The sequence below is a fragment of the Mycteria americana genome, chromosome 12, assembly GCF_035582795.1.
Source record: "Mycteria americana isolate JAX WOST 10 ecotype Jacksonville Zoo and Gardens chromosome 12, USCA_MyAme_1.0, whole genome shotgun sequence".
Taxonomy (NCBI): domain Eukaryota; kingdom Metazoa; phylum Chordata; class Aves; order Ciconiiformes; family Ciconiidae; genus Mycteria; species Mycteria americana.
In genome coordinates, this window is record NC_134376.1 from 1078986 (window position 1) to 1090000 (window position 11015).

General features: G+C 69.8%; 2 protein-coding genes across 2 annotated transcripts in view; both read left to right on the forward strand.

Annotated features, from left to right (window-relative positions):
• Positions 1–190: 190 nt before the first annotated feature.
• Positions 191–3218, forward strand: NDUFAB1 (NADH:ubiquinone oxidoreductase subunit AB1). Its single transcript, XM_075515313.1, has 5 exons — positions 191–374; positions 451–573; positions 763–850; positions 2078–2189; positions 3047–3218. Exons 1-4 carry the CDS (start codon positions 228–230, stop codon positions 2167–2169), a joined length of 450 nt encoding a protein of 149 aa, XP_075371428.1. The 5' UTR covers positions 191–227; the 3' UTR covers positions 2170–2189; positions 3047–3218.
• The window catches only part of LOC142416154 (uncharacterized), a 9113-nt gene continuing 797 nt past the window's right edge, over positions 2700–11015 (forward strand). Inside the window, exons 1-12 of the mRNA XM_075515319.1 lie at positions 2700–2851; positions 3342–3532; positions 4293–4498; positions 4603–5014; positions 6008–6127; positions 6305–8239; positions 8392–8504; positions 8578–8636; positions 8789–8946; positions 9110–9275; positions 9351–9542; positions 10472–10696. Coding sequence (XP_075371434.1) covers positions 2700–2851; positions 3342–3532; positions 4293–4498; positions 4603–5014; positions 6008–6127; positions 6305–8239; positions 8392–8504; positions 8578–8636; positions 8789–8946; positions 9110–9275; positions 9351–9542; positions 10472–10696 — 3929 coding nt within the window. The remainder of the gene's footprint in view (positions 2852–3341; positions 3533–4292; positions 4499–4602; positions 5015–6007; positions 6128–6304; positions 8240–8391; positions 8505–8577; positions 8637–8788; positions 8947–9109; positions 9276–9350; positions 9543–10471; positions 10697–11015) is intronic.

Genomic DNA, 11015 nt, shown 5'->3' on the forward strand with positions numbered 1-11015 from the left:
GCGGTTCTGCCCCGGCTGGGGGGGAGTTGCTGCCCCGGGGGGGTGGTTCTGCCCCGATTGGGGGAGCGGTTCTGCCCCCGGGGGCGGGGGGGGGGTGGTTCTGTCCCGGGGCTCCGCGGGCACCGCTCGGCGCCGCCGCCGGCCGCCAGGGGTCGCTGCCGCCGCCGCCCCGCCGCGCGCGCGCGGGCTGGCGGGAGCGGCGCGGTGCCCGCTGGGAAGAGGTCACCATGGCGGCCCGTGTCCTCTCGGCCTGCGTCCGCCGCCTCCTGCCCCGGCCGCCCCCGGCCGCCCCGCGGCCCGCCGCGCTCGGCACCCTCTGCCCCCGCCGCCCGCGGGCCCCGCCGGGCGCGGCCCCGCCGCAGCCGCTGGCGCAGGTAAGGCCCGGCGCGGGCGGGCGGGGGGGGGGCGGCGGGCGGCCCGGCGCTGCCCGCTGCTGCCCGTCTCTTGCAGGTGCCGCGGGCGGCCTGGCCGCCGTGCCGCCGCTTCTCCGAGCTGCCGCCCCTGACCTTGGCGGACATCAAGGACCGCGTCCTCTACGTCCTCAAGCTGTACGACAAGATCGACCCGGAGAAGGCGAGTGGGGCCGGGCCGGGCCGGGCCGGGGGGCGGTCGGGGGGCCGTGGGTCCGTCCGCCGGGCGGGCCGGGCCGCTGGCAGCTCCGGGCGCCCCCGGCAGCCGCTCTCCGCAGGCGGAGCTCCTGCTCCGGGTCCTGTCGTACCGAAACGGCTGCGGCCAAGTGATCCTCGATTTTCCTTCCCCTAGCTCACAGCTGAATCGCACTTCATGAAGGACCTGGGTTTGGACAGTCTGGACCAAGTGGAAATCATCATGGCTATGGAAGACGAGTTTGGTAAGTCAGAGCTGAGCGTGCGCGGACTCACCGCTGCCTTTTCCTGGCTAATCCTTAAGCGCAGCTATAGCAAACGAGGAGTAGTTCTTTTCTGTGAATACCAACATTGACCTTTCTCTGGTGTAATTCCAAGAAAACCATGCGGTTCTCAGTCAGCGAGAACGTGCGCTGGCCGCTGGTGGCACCGGCGGGAGTCGGGAGGAGGCGCCCGTCCGTCCGTCTGCTGCCGAGCTCGGCCCCTCTGGGGGCACTGACTGCTTTTCTGCCCGTGCCCCTCCTGGGCACCACCCGTCGTACTGCTGGGGGGGAGAGTGGGGACAGCAGCGTGCAGGCGAGGGCAGCGCCTGTTGCATTTAGCGTGGAGGCTGCAGCTGGAGCTGGTCTTGGCTCCTGCTTGTGCAACCACAGATATTCCAGGTTTTTCCTCACCAGAATTTTCTTCATTCTCCGTACTTGATGCCGCTAGAAAAAAGTGGGGTTTTTTCCTTATTACTTTATATTCCAAGTTGCCTTTTGGTCTTCTTCATGCTTTCATTTGATGCTCTTAAATTCTGGCGTACATGCCTAATCTGTCCCATCAGGTCATAGATGTCCCTGGGGCTTGGTCATTCTCTAAAACCTGGGCAGATGTTTCACTTCAGAGCGTTTGCTGATGCTTCATATTTAATCCACTTACCAGCACCACGGGTGGAGCATTAGTGTGTGGCCATGCGGACTAGAAAGAAGAACCTAAATTTTCTGGAATGTGTTTCTGACCAGTTCCATGGCCGAAAGCCCTTGTGCTCCCTGCCCTGGCTGCGGCTCTGTACGAGCTGTTGGCTGTACGAACGCTCAAGAGCAGACTCTGAACCTGAGGGGCTTTGGGGCCTGGCTTGCCTGGGGTTACCAAGAGCATCCCCCTCCTGTCGCACACGGGTGGCTGTGGGAGCTCTGGGAAGGCGTTGGTGGCTTTAAGGAGGCGTGAGGGGCACTCGCCGGCTGGCTCGGCAGCCCTGCTCCCTGCTGCGTCTGCCTCGTCCCTTATCCAGACGCAGTGTCGTGTAAGGCAGAGCACGGCTTGAAACTTGGCGTAGTAACGAAATGTTGGCTCCGGGTGACGCAGCTGAGCAGCAGCCCCTGCCTGGCTGTGCCCTGCCGAGCTGCAGCATCTGAGCCAGCAGTAGCTGCTTCCGTTAGCCTTGCTCCTGTTTCCGTTGTTTTGGGCTAAATACGTGCACTTTCTTCCAGGATTTGAGATTCCTGATGGAGATGCAGAAAAGTTAATGTGTCCACAAGAGATTGTAGATTACATTGCAGATAAGAAGGATGTTTATGAATAAAAACAGTTCTTCAAAGCCGGGTGAGTAGAAGTGTGCTCCTGTGAGCGTCTCGGGTAACGGCGCGCGCACAGGGTGCACGTCCACGTGTGACGCCTGCGGCGGGGAGCGTCTGGCGTGAGGCGACTGGACGACTGGAGTCTGGCGAGTCTGGGAGGGAGCTGGCGGTAGCTGCCTGCTCTGAGCGGGGAGGATAAAGTATACGTGTTTTCCTGAGGCATCTGCTGTTGGAGGGAGGATGTGGGGCTCGGCGACCTTTCCTCTCGCCCTGCGTGGCACTTCAAGGTTATCCACAGGTCTTTTAGTCGCTGGCGAATGGACTTTAGTCATGAAAGTCCATCTTTTCAGCGCTCCTCAGCCACGTGCAGTGCCCGCGGGGTAGGCACCTCCAGAGGTGTGTGACAGCACAGCTCCCAGCTGCCCGTAGCGACCGTTTCCTCCCCACCAGCCGGAGGCTGGAGCAGGAAAGGAAACGGGCGGGAAAGGGTTATTGGAGCGACTGGCCCTCGGGGTGCTCTGGGGCTGCAGGGGAAATGAGCCGGTGGCCTCAGGCCAGTGTGCAGGAGCAGATCCTCCACGTTCCTGTTTGTTCCTGTTTGTTCCTGTGTGCGCTTCTGGCCTCCCCCCCTGCTCTCCTCCTGGGGCAGCGGGGGAGCTGCGCCCCTTTGCTGCGCTCTGAGCCAGGGTGAGAATCCCAGCGATTCTAAAGACCCGTGGGCTCGATTCCAAAGACCCGTGGGCTCGTTACCTGCCTGCTTTTGGTATTCAGCTTGTCTTGTCTCTGCCTGACCCACTTCTTCTGTGCCTTAAAATGGTAGCTCTCGGTTGATGAAATATTAAATACGTGATGAATGATGAAATACTAAATTTTTTTTAACAGGAGATGTCTCTACCACCAGGACCGGGCTGGTGTCAGCGGGTATGAATATAAGCGCACATGCTGTACCGTTGCTGCTTTCATCAGAAAGTTGTACGTGGACGTTGTATTTAAAGCTGTCTGAATGTGTTGTCCTTTAAAAACAAGAAAAAAAAGGAATAAATATATAAGACCATTGTTGTGTTGATGGCTCTTCTGTTTCACACGCTGTGTCGGTGGCTGTGTCGGTGTTCAGTGGGTGAAGGACAGTTCAGGGGTGAGTAACTGACTTGGCTGGAAACGCCCTTCTCTAACCCAGGCTTCGACCGGCGGCGCAGGCTCTGCTCGGCCCGGGCCCGTCGCCCCACGGGATGAAAGCGCCATCGGCCAAGCGCAGCGGGAGGTGTTTGGGGGTCTGCCGGGCTCTGGGCGTGTCTCGCCGAGAGCGTTTTGCCCTTCGTCCTCTCGACGCGTGCGAAAGCACAAAGCGCTGTGCCCTCTGCTGCTGGCGTGAGCCCTCTTCCCCCGACCTCGGTGCTGGTGGTGTCGGTGCTTTTTAATAAACCGCCCTTCTGCTGCCTTTACTGTTTATTTCATCGGTGCTGGTAAAAACAAGTTCCATTTGAAAGGCTTCTGCTTTCCTGATGGAAAATAAAGGGGGGAATGATTTTCCTGCTGCTGAAAAGCAAAATCGCATCAGTGTTTCTGTAAGCCCAACTAACCTCAGCCCGGGAGGCTTGCTTTAAATCTCTCCCGAGACAGAAACAAGTTATTTCTGGACGCTACACAGCGTTTCCTCTGAGCCAAGAAACACTTTCATATGTCAAAGAGGCACTGCTAGGCTGTGAGCCAAGAAAGCGTCGCTCGATAACGTATCCTCCTCTGGCAGTCAGGGTGGCGGATGATGGAAAATAGACGCGGGTCTGTTGGTGCGGCACATGGTGCCTGAGCGCGGCGTGGGTGTTCTCGGGAGCTTCCTCTAGAGCTGCCTTTCACTTTTAAAATCGCACGGTGCTGAACCCTCGGCCAGCTGGGTGACACTCTGCCTTCAGGGCCCAGGTTTCGCTTTCGCTGTGCGCGAGGCCCGTGCCTTTGGAAGCTCCGTAATCGCTCCGTCGCCCCAAACGCGTTCCGAAACATGTTCTGAACGGGCTGCGCGGTGGAACGGGGGGCAACCGGTCGTTTTGGCCACCGTGTCTGCGGTGGTTTCGAGGTGCCTGCTCCGAGGCAGGAGCGAGGGCGGCTGCAGCACTGTCCCTTTGCGGCCCAGGCGCGCCGGCGTGGTCGCTGGTTCTGCGTGCTGGCGCGGCCCCGAGCGATTTGGTGAAGGAGCCGCAGCCAGAAGCAGCCAGAGGTGCCCTCGAGGAGCCTTTGCCCTGGGCCGCACCCGAGGCGGAGCCGGGCCCGGCTGGAGGCGGCCCTGGGGGCAGCCCGCGCCCGGGAGCCCCGGCCGTTCCTAACGGGGGCTCCTCCGGGGTAAAGCCGTTGCTTAGAGGCGGGTGGGCGGCCGGCGTCTGCCCGCAGAGGAGCGGAGCCCGAGCTCTCCCCGGGCACCGGCACGGCGGTGCCGCCCTCGGCAGGGTGCGGGGTGCGGAGCCGGGGCCCTGTCCCCGCGGCCCCCAGCCCGGCCTGCGGGGCCGCCCCCGCCGGTGCCCCCGGGGGTCCCGCGGCCCCAGCTCAGCCCGTCCGCGGCCCGGCGCCGCCTTCGGGCCAGCCCCGGTCCGCCCGCCCCCAGGCTCCTCCGGGCAGCGCGCCCGGGGGTCCCGCACTCGCCGCCGGCCCCGGGGGCAGGGGCTGACGGGGCGGGGCCGGGGCCGGGGCCGGTGGGGCGGGACCGGGCCGGGGGCTGCGGCTCCCCGGCGCCTCCGCCCCGCCGCAGCGGGGGCGGGCGGGGGCTTCCTGCCGCCGCCTGGGCAGAGCCGGCAGCGCCGCCCGCCATGGAGCGGCTCCGGCTCCGGCTCCCGCGGCTCCCGCGGCTCCTGGCCGCCGCAGGTGAGCGCCGGGGCCCGCCGCTGCCTCCTCCCGGGCGGGGCCGGCGGGGGCGGGGGCGCGGGCGCGGGCGCGGGCGCGGGCGGGAGGGCGGCGGGCACGGCCGGGCAGCGTCCCCGCGCCCCGCAGCCGCGGCCGGTGCGGCGCCGGGACCCGCCGCCGGTCCCTCGGCGGGGGACGCCGTGCTGGGGCGGGGGGCGGCCGCGGGCTCGGGCTCGGGGGTCTGCGGCGGCGGGGGCCGGCACCGGCAGCGGGCTCGGGCGGGTCTGGGCTCCGCGGTTGCCGTGGGGCGGGGGCTGCTCGGGCGTCACCGGGACCCGCCGGGGTGGGCTCAGCCGCGGGGTCCCGCGGGCACGGGCGGGCGGGGAGGCGGGGGGCGGCCGGCGAGAGCGGCGGCCCGGGGCCACGCCGCCAGCCCGGGCTGCCCCGCGGCGTCGACGGCGGAGGGGCGGGAGCCCCAGCAAGGCGCTGGCGGGGAGCGGGGCCCGGGGGGCTCCTGGTGACCCCAGCCCCGCCAAGGCGGGTGACCGCCCGGCGAGCCGCCCGCTCCCGCCGGAGAGCAGCCGTTGCTGCGGCGGGGAGGCAGAGTCCTGCCCAGGGCGATGGCTGGCGCCGGCCTGGCACCGGCCTGGCACCGGCCTGGTGCTCTGCCCGGGGAGGCGGCGGTGACAGCGTTGGCGCGCGGTGGCTCTGCCGGCGGCGGTTTGGTTCAGGGCAAAATGGGCGCTTCCAGCACGTGGCAGAGCGTGGCCGGGCGGGGCAGGACTCGGTTGTTGGTTGGGACGAGGGCAGGCGGCTTCCAGCTGCCTTTGGGCCGCTCCTGAGCGTCTCCTTCGGCAGCGCTGCCCAGGGCTGGCGGGGAGGAGCGGAGCCCCCGCCTGCGCCGGCAGCTCCTGGGGCGGCGGGGCCGTGGTGCCCCGTGCCCGGTGCCGATGCCCACCGCTGGCGCGCGATGCCCGACGCCGGTGCGCGCCGCTCCCTGCCCTCTCTCCCCAGTGATCGTGGAGTGCTGTGCTCGGCTCTGCCCCGCTCTCGGCAGCGGGACGGGCTCCACGCTGGGCACTGCCGTCCCCTGCGCCCGCCCAGGGACCGCGATGGGGGAGCGCTGCCGGACAGGTACGGCCGGGGCTGGGGCTGGGACCGTCCCGCTCGCGGCCCTTCATTTGTGGCACCGCGTGCCGGCCACGTGCGTCAGTGCCGCGCTGGGGCCTGGGGTGCCGAGCCGGCGGCTGTGGGGTGCTGGCTGTGGGTCAACCCTGCTCAGCGTCCCCCCGCTTCTGCCTCTGCCTGTAGATCCGGAGCGAGGAACCGGCTCGGGGCGAGTGCCGACGCCGGGGGCCGCAGGGCAGCTGCAGACAGAGGCTGAGCTGTTGCCCTTCCCTGGGACCCCCGCTGGGACCGACGAGCCCCCCAGCGCCCAGGGCAGCCCCGGAGGCCCCCGGGCAGGCGGGGAGGGGATGGGGCCCATGGTGCGGGATGGAGCAGCCACCGAGCACCTGGGGCCCCTGCTCTCTGCAGGCAGCGCTGAGCAGGCAGCTGCAGGCAGTGAGCGGCCGTCTCCTGCCAGCCCAGGGGTGACCAGCGTGGGGGCCCCAGCCCCCATGGAGCCAGACACAGCTCCTGGCACCAGATACCCCCCCAGGACTGACCCTGTAGGAAATGTGACGGCAGAAGGTGCCACGACCCCACAGGGGACCCCCTCGCTTTCACCATCCTCCACGATGGTGCCCGGCGCTGCCAGGGGGCAGCGGGGGTCCCCCAGCACCCTGCTGGGATGGAGCCCCATGGGGACAGCACCCGTGCAGAGCCAGAGGGGCTCACATGGCCCCTCATCCCTGGAGCCGTGGGCTGGGGGGGGGCTGGGTGCCACCGTCCCGCTGGGTGACAGCAGCCCAGGGACTCACCCAAGCATCGTGTCGGCCACAGACAGCCCTGTGCCAGGGACGATCGGGACGTCGCCCTTTGCGGGGGGGCTGCAGAGGCTGCTGACCCCCACAGGGACACTGGGGGGGACACGCCAGGGGCTGCCGGGGCTGGTAGGAGGACAGGGCTCCGAATCCCACCCGTGGCATGGGACGGACGTTGCCTGGCAGGGTCCTCGCTCTGCCCCTCGCCCCTCTCCGCCATCCCTGGGGGCTGGTGGCCGTGGGGGCCCTGTGGCCAGCACAGCTCAGCCAGCCGTGGGGACGGGCCCAACCTCGCTGCCTGCCGCAGGCAAGGGGTCGGGTCTGCCTGTCCCCACCGCCACAGCCAGCATCCCGGGGGTGACATCCCTCAGCCTGGGGGGGGCCCTGGACCCAACTGCAGGAGTCTTGGGGCCACCCGACACAGAGGGTCCCCCTGAGCATGGCCACGTCCCCCTGGACCAGACCTGGCACCCGCCAGCCGTGCCGGGGCAGCCCCCCACCTCGGTGGCCCCGGGCAGCACTGCTGCAGCGCAGAGCGGGGTGCCCCGTGCCAGCCCAGGGTCCCACCGCGTCCCCCCGTCCCCGCAGCCTGCCCCAGCCGGCGGCTCTGCGGCGCCCGCATCGCCGACCCCGCAGCCCTCCCCGGGCGCCGGCTGGGGTGTCCCGGGGCTCGGCCCCGCTGCAGGCACCCCCCCGGCAGGGCCGACCCCAGGGCTCTGGCTGCCCCACGCCGGCTCGGGGGGGGATCCTGCTGGGAGCCCCCGAATCGCGAGGGGGACCCCAGTGGGGGTGGGCGATGCCAGGCCCGGGACAGCGACTGCCCTGCCGAGCTGGCAGCCAGGCAGCCCAGCTCCCCCCACGGCCACTGGGGCCCCCCAGCAGCCGGCTCCATCCCAGCCTGCGTCTTCCCTGGGGCCGACCACCGCTATCGGCATCCCTGCCACCGCTGTCGCTGCCGCCGCCACCATCACAGCTGCCGCCACCAGCCCAGCGCTGCTCGGGGATGTGGGGACGGTCACGCCGGATCCTGGTGCCGCGGTGTTGCAGGGGAATGCGTCAGGGCTGACGCGGGGGCCCCCGACTCATCTGCCCACCGTGGAGCCAGGACCCCCCCAGCAGCCCACCGATCCCCCCGGGACCCTGGCCCCTCATGGGGGCCCCGGGTCCCCCCCAGCAGCCGGGGACACAGACCTGGTCCAGCCGTTGAGCAGCCCTGGAGGGTGGCCGGATGCTGACACCCCCCGAGCGACGCCGGCCCCGGCCGCGGCAGGCAGGGCCCCCCGGGTGTTCATCGTGGAGGATCAGCCACCCCTCCTGAGAGGTGGGTCTGGGGGGGTTTGGGACCCTCTGCCTGGGCACGGTGGGAGGAGGGGAGCTCCGAGGGGCCATGGGCTTGGGGGTTCAGTGGTGGTGGCCCCCCGGGGTGGGTGGTGCGGGTCCCTGCCGTGCTGATCCCCGTCTCTCCTCCCGCAGCGTCCCTCCTCCGCATCCCCTGCGAGCTGGTGCTGGACATGGGCTTCGTCCCCGCCCTGCAGGACCCCGGGTCCCGCGAGCGCCAGGGTCTGCTGCACAGCTTCAACCGGACGGTGAGCGGGGACAGGGCCCGAGGGGGCTGGGGCTGGGGCCAGCCCGCCGCACGCTCAGCTTCCTCCTGCACAGGTCGCGCCCCTCTTCACGTCGGTGCCCGGGTTCCTGCGGCTGGAGGTGACGGGGATCAGGTAGGTGCTCGCGCGGCCCCGCAGCGTGTGATGCTCCCCGGCGTGGTGGGCCTCGGGGAGCGTCGCGCTGCGGGGCCGTGGCGGTGCCGGGGTGCGGTGCCGGAGCCGGGGGTCCGAGCCACCCCTGGGCTCACCGCGGGGCGTCCCCGCAGGGAGGGCAGCGTGGTGCTGGAGTACGACGCGCTGTTTGCAGCGGAGCGGGTGCAGGTGCCAGGGCTGGGCTCGCTCCTCAACGCCACGCTGGGCTCTGGCGGTGTCCGGCCGGGGCTGGCGGTGGGCACTGCCCCCGTCCTGCGCAACGTGGCTCTGGGTGAGCGCGGGGCGTGCACGGGGCTGCGCGGTCACCGGACCCTCCCGCGGTCCCCGGGGTCCGGTGCCCGGCCGGGGCTGGTCGCGGGGCGGGCGCGTGCCTGCCCCCGGCTCTCTGCTTGGCGGGGAGGGGGTGGCACGGCCGAACCCCCTCTCTGTCTCAGCGGAGCGGCCGCTGGACCCCTGCGCCGTGCTCTTCGCCTGCCGGGCCGGCTTCGCCTGCGTGGCCGGGGCGGACGGGAACGCCACGTGCACCTCCCTCTGCCACCGCGACTACTGCAAGAACCACGGCATCTGCACCCACCCCCGCGACCACGGGCCCCTCTGCCAGTGAGTGCCCCCGGGACCGGCCCTGGGGTGACGGGTGCCGTCCCCCCCCGCCGGCTGATGCCCCCCTTGGCGCAGGTGCCCCGTCGGCAGCGATTTCTGGTTCATGGGGCTGCGCTGTGACTACCGGGTGACGCAGCAGAGCCTGCTGGGCATGGCCGCCGGCGTCCTGCTCAGCATCGTGCTCCTGGGCGCGGTCGTCGCCGCCATCGCCATCCGCCGGTTCAAGGCGCTGCTGCTGGAGGCCAGGGCCGACCAGACCCGCAGCAGGTGGGGCGCGCGGGGCCCGGAGCTGGCGTCCACGGTGGCCCTCGAGGGTGGGATGCTCCTGCGGGGGGGCCGAGGCCCCTGCCCCTCCCCGGGGGTGCCGGGGGGCGGCGGGCGGCAGCTGCGGCCCCGCGCGTGGGTGCCCGGGGGCAGCGCGGCCCATCCGGGGGTAGGGAGAGCCGCGGCCGGGCTGGGCTTGGGGCCGAGCTCTGCCAAGAAAAACACTCTGCGGTGGCTGATAGCGGCGGGCGGGAGGTGCCGGGGCGGGGGGACCGCGTGCGGGGCCCAGGAGAGGCTGGTCCCAGCGCCCCACGGAGCCGCACGGCCACGGCCGTGCCCCCCGGCTGGGCGGGAGGGGGTCTGTGTGGCCGTGCCAGCGAGGCGGAGTGCTGGGGGGGTGGGTGATGCTCAGCCCCGCGCTGGCCCTGGGGAAGCAGCGTGCAGGAAGGGAGTGCCGGAGGCTGCGGGGCTGGATGTGCCGCTGCCGGCTCACTGTGGGGGGGAGATGCATGAGATGTGCTGATGAGCCCCCAAATACAGGGTCCCAGGGCCTCTCCCCCCCCAGTGCCTCCCGTGGGGAAGCACGGCGTCCATCCACGGCCCCCGTGTGCCGGCTGCCTGGGCTGGGCTCAGCCCGGAGGGGCCGCGGGTGGGAGCAGGGCTCCGGCACAGCCCCGCCAAAGCAGCTCCCCGGGGAGCTCGGGGGACCGCGCTGTCCTGGCCCTGCCGCCCTCCCCACCGGGGTTTCGTAACGTGCCACGGGGGATCGTTCCCGAGGAAACCACCGCAGCAGCCGCGGGGCTGCGGCCAGATGATGTTCGGTGTCACGGGCTCTGTCCCCACCCAGGGCGCGGTGCCGTGAAATTTGGGTGGAAACCCGCGCTCCGTGCTTGCGGTGCGGTCACCGGGGTCGTGTGTGCCTCGCCCCGCAGCTACCGGCGGTTCTGCCGGCTGGACGACGTCTCGGCCCAGTACTGGTCGCGCTCCTGGCTGCCCTCGGCCAGCTCGCTGGACAACCCGGCCTTCAGCAACTCGGAGGAGCTGCTGCACTTGCAGATCCTGGACAACGGCTGCTGCAGCTGCCGGGAGGACTCGGGCATCACCGACAGCGCCAAGCATCGCCCCGTGCCGCCCGCCCGCCCCGCGTGCCGGCCCAGGTAGAGGGGGGTTTGCCAAGCCTGCCGTAGCAAGGTCTCGTCTTTAATTTGCTCAGTGGGCAGGGGTGAAGCAGGGCAGTGAGGGCTTTTGGGGGCACAGCCGCCTGCCCCGGCACCTCTGCTTTGCAGCCAGCCGCGTGCTGGCCCCCCTGTGCTTACCAGCAGCACCGTGCAGCTTTCACACCTTTGCTGTGCAAGGAGAAAGAAGTGGTTTCTTCTCCCCCCCAGCAGGAGCTTTTGTGTGATGGGGACTGGTTTAACAGCAGAAGGGTTCACATCTGCAGGAAACGGCGTGGTTGTGTGTGTGTATGAGACAGTC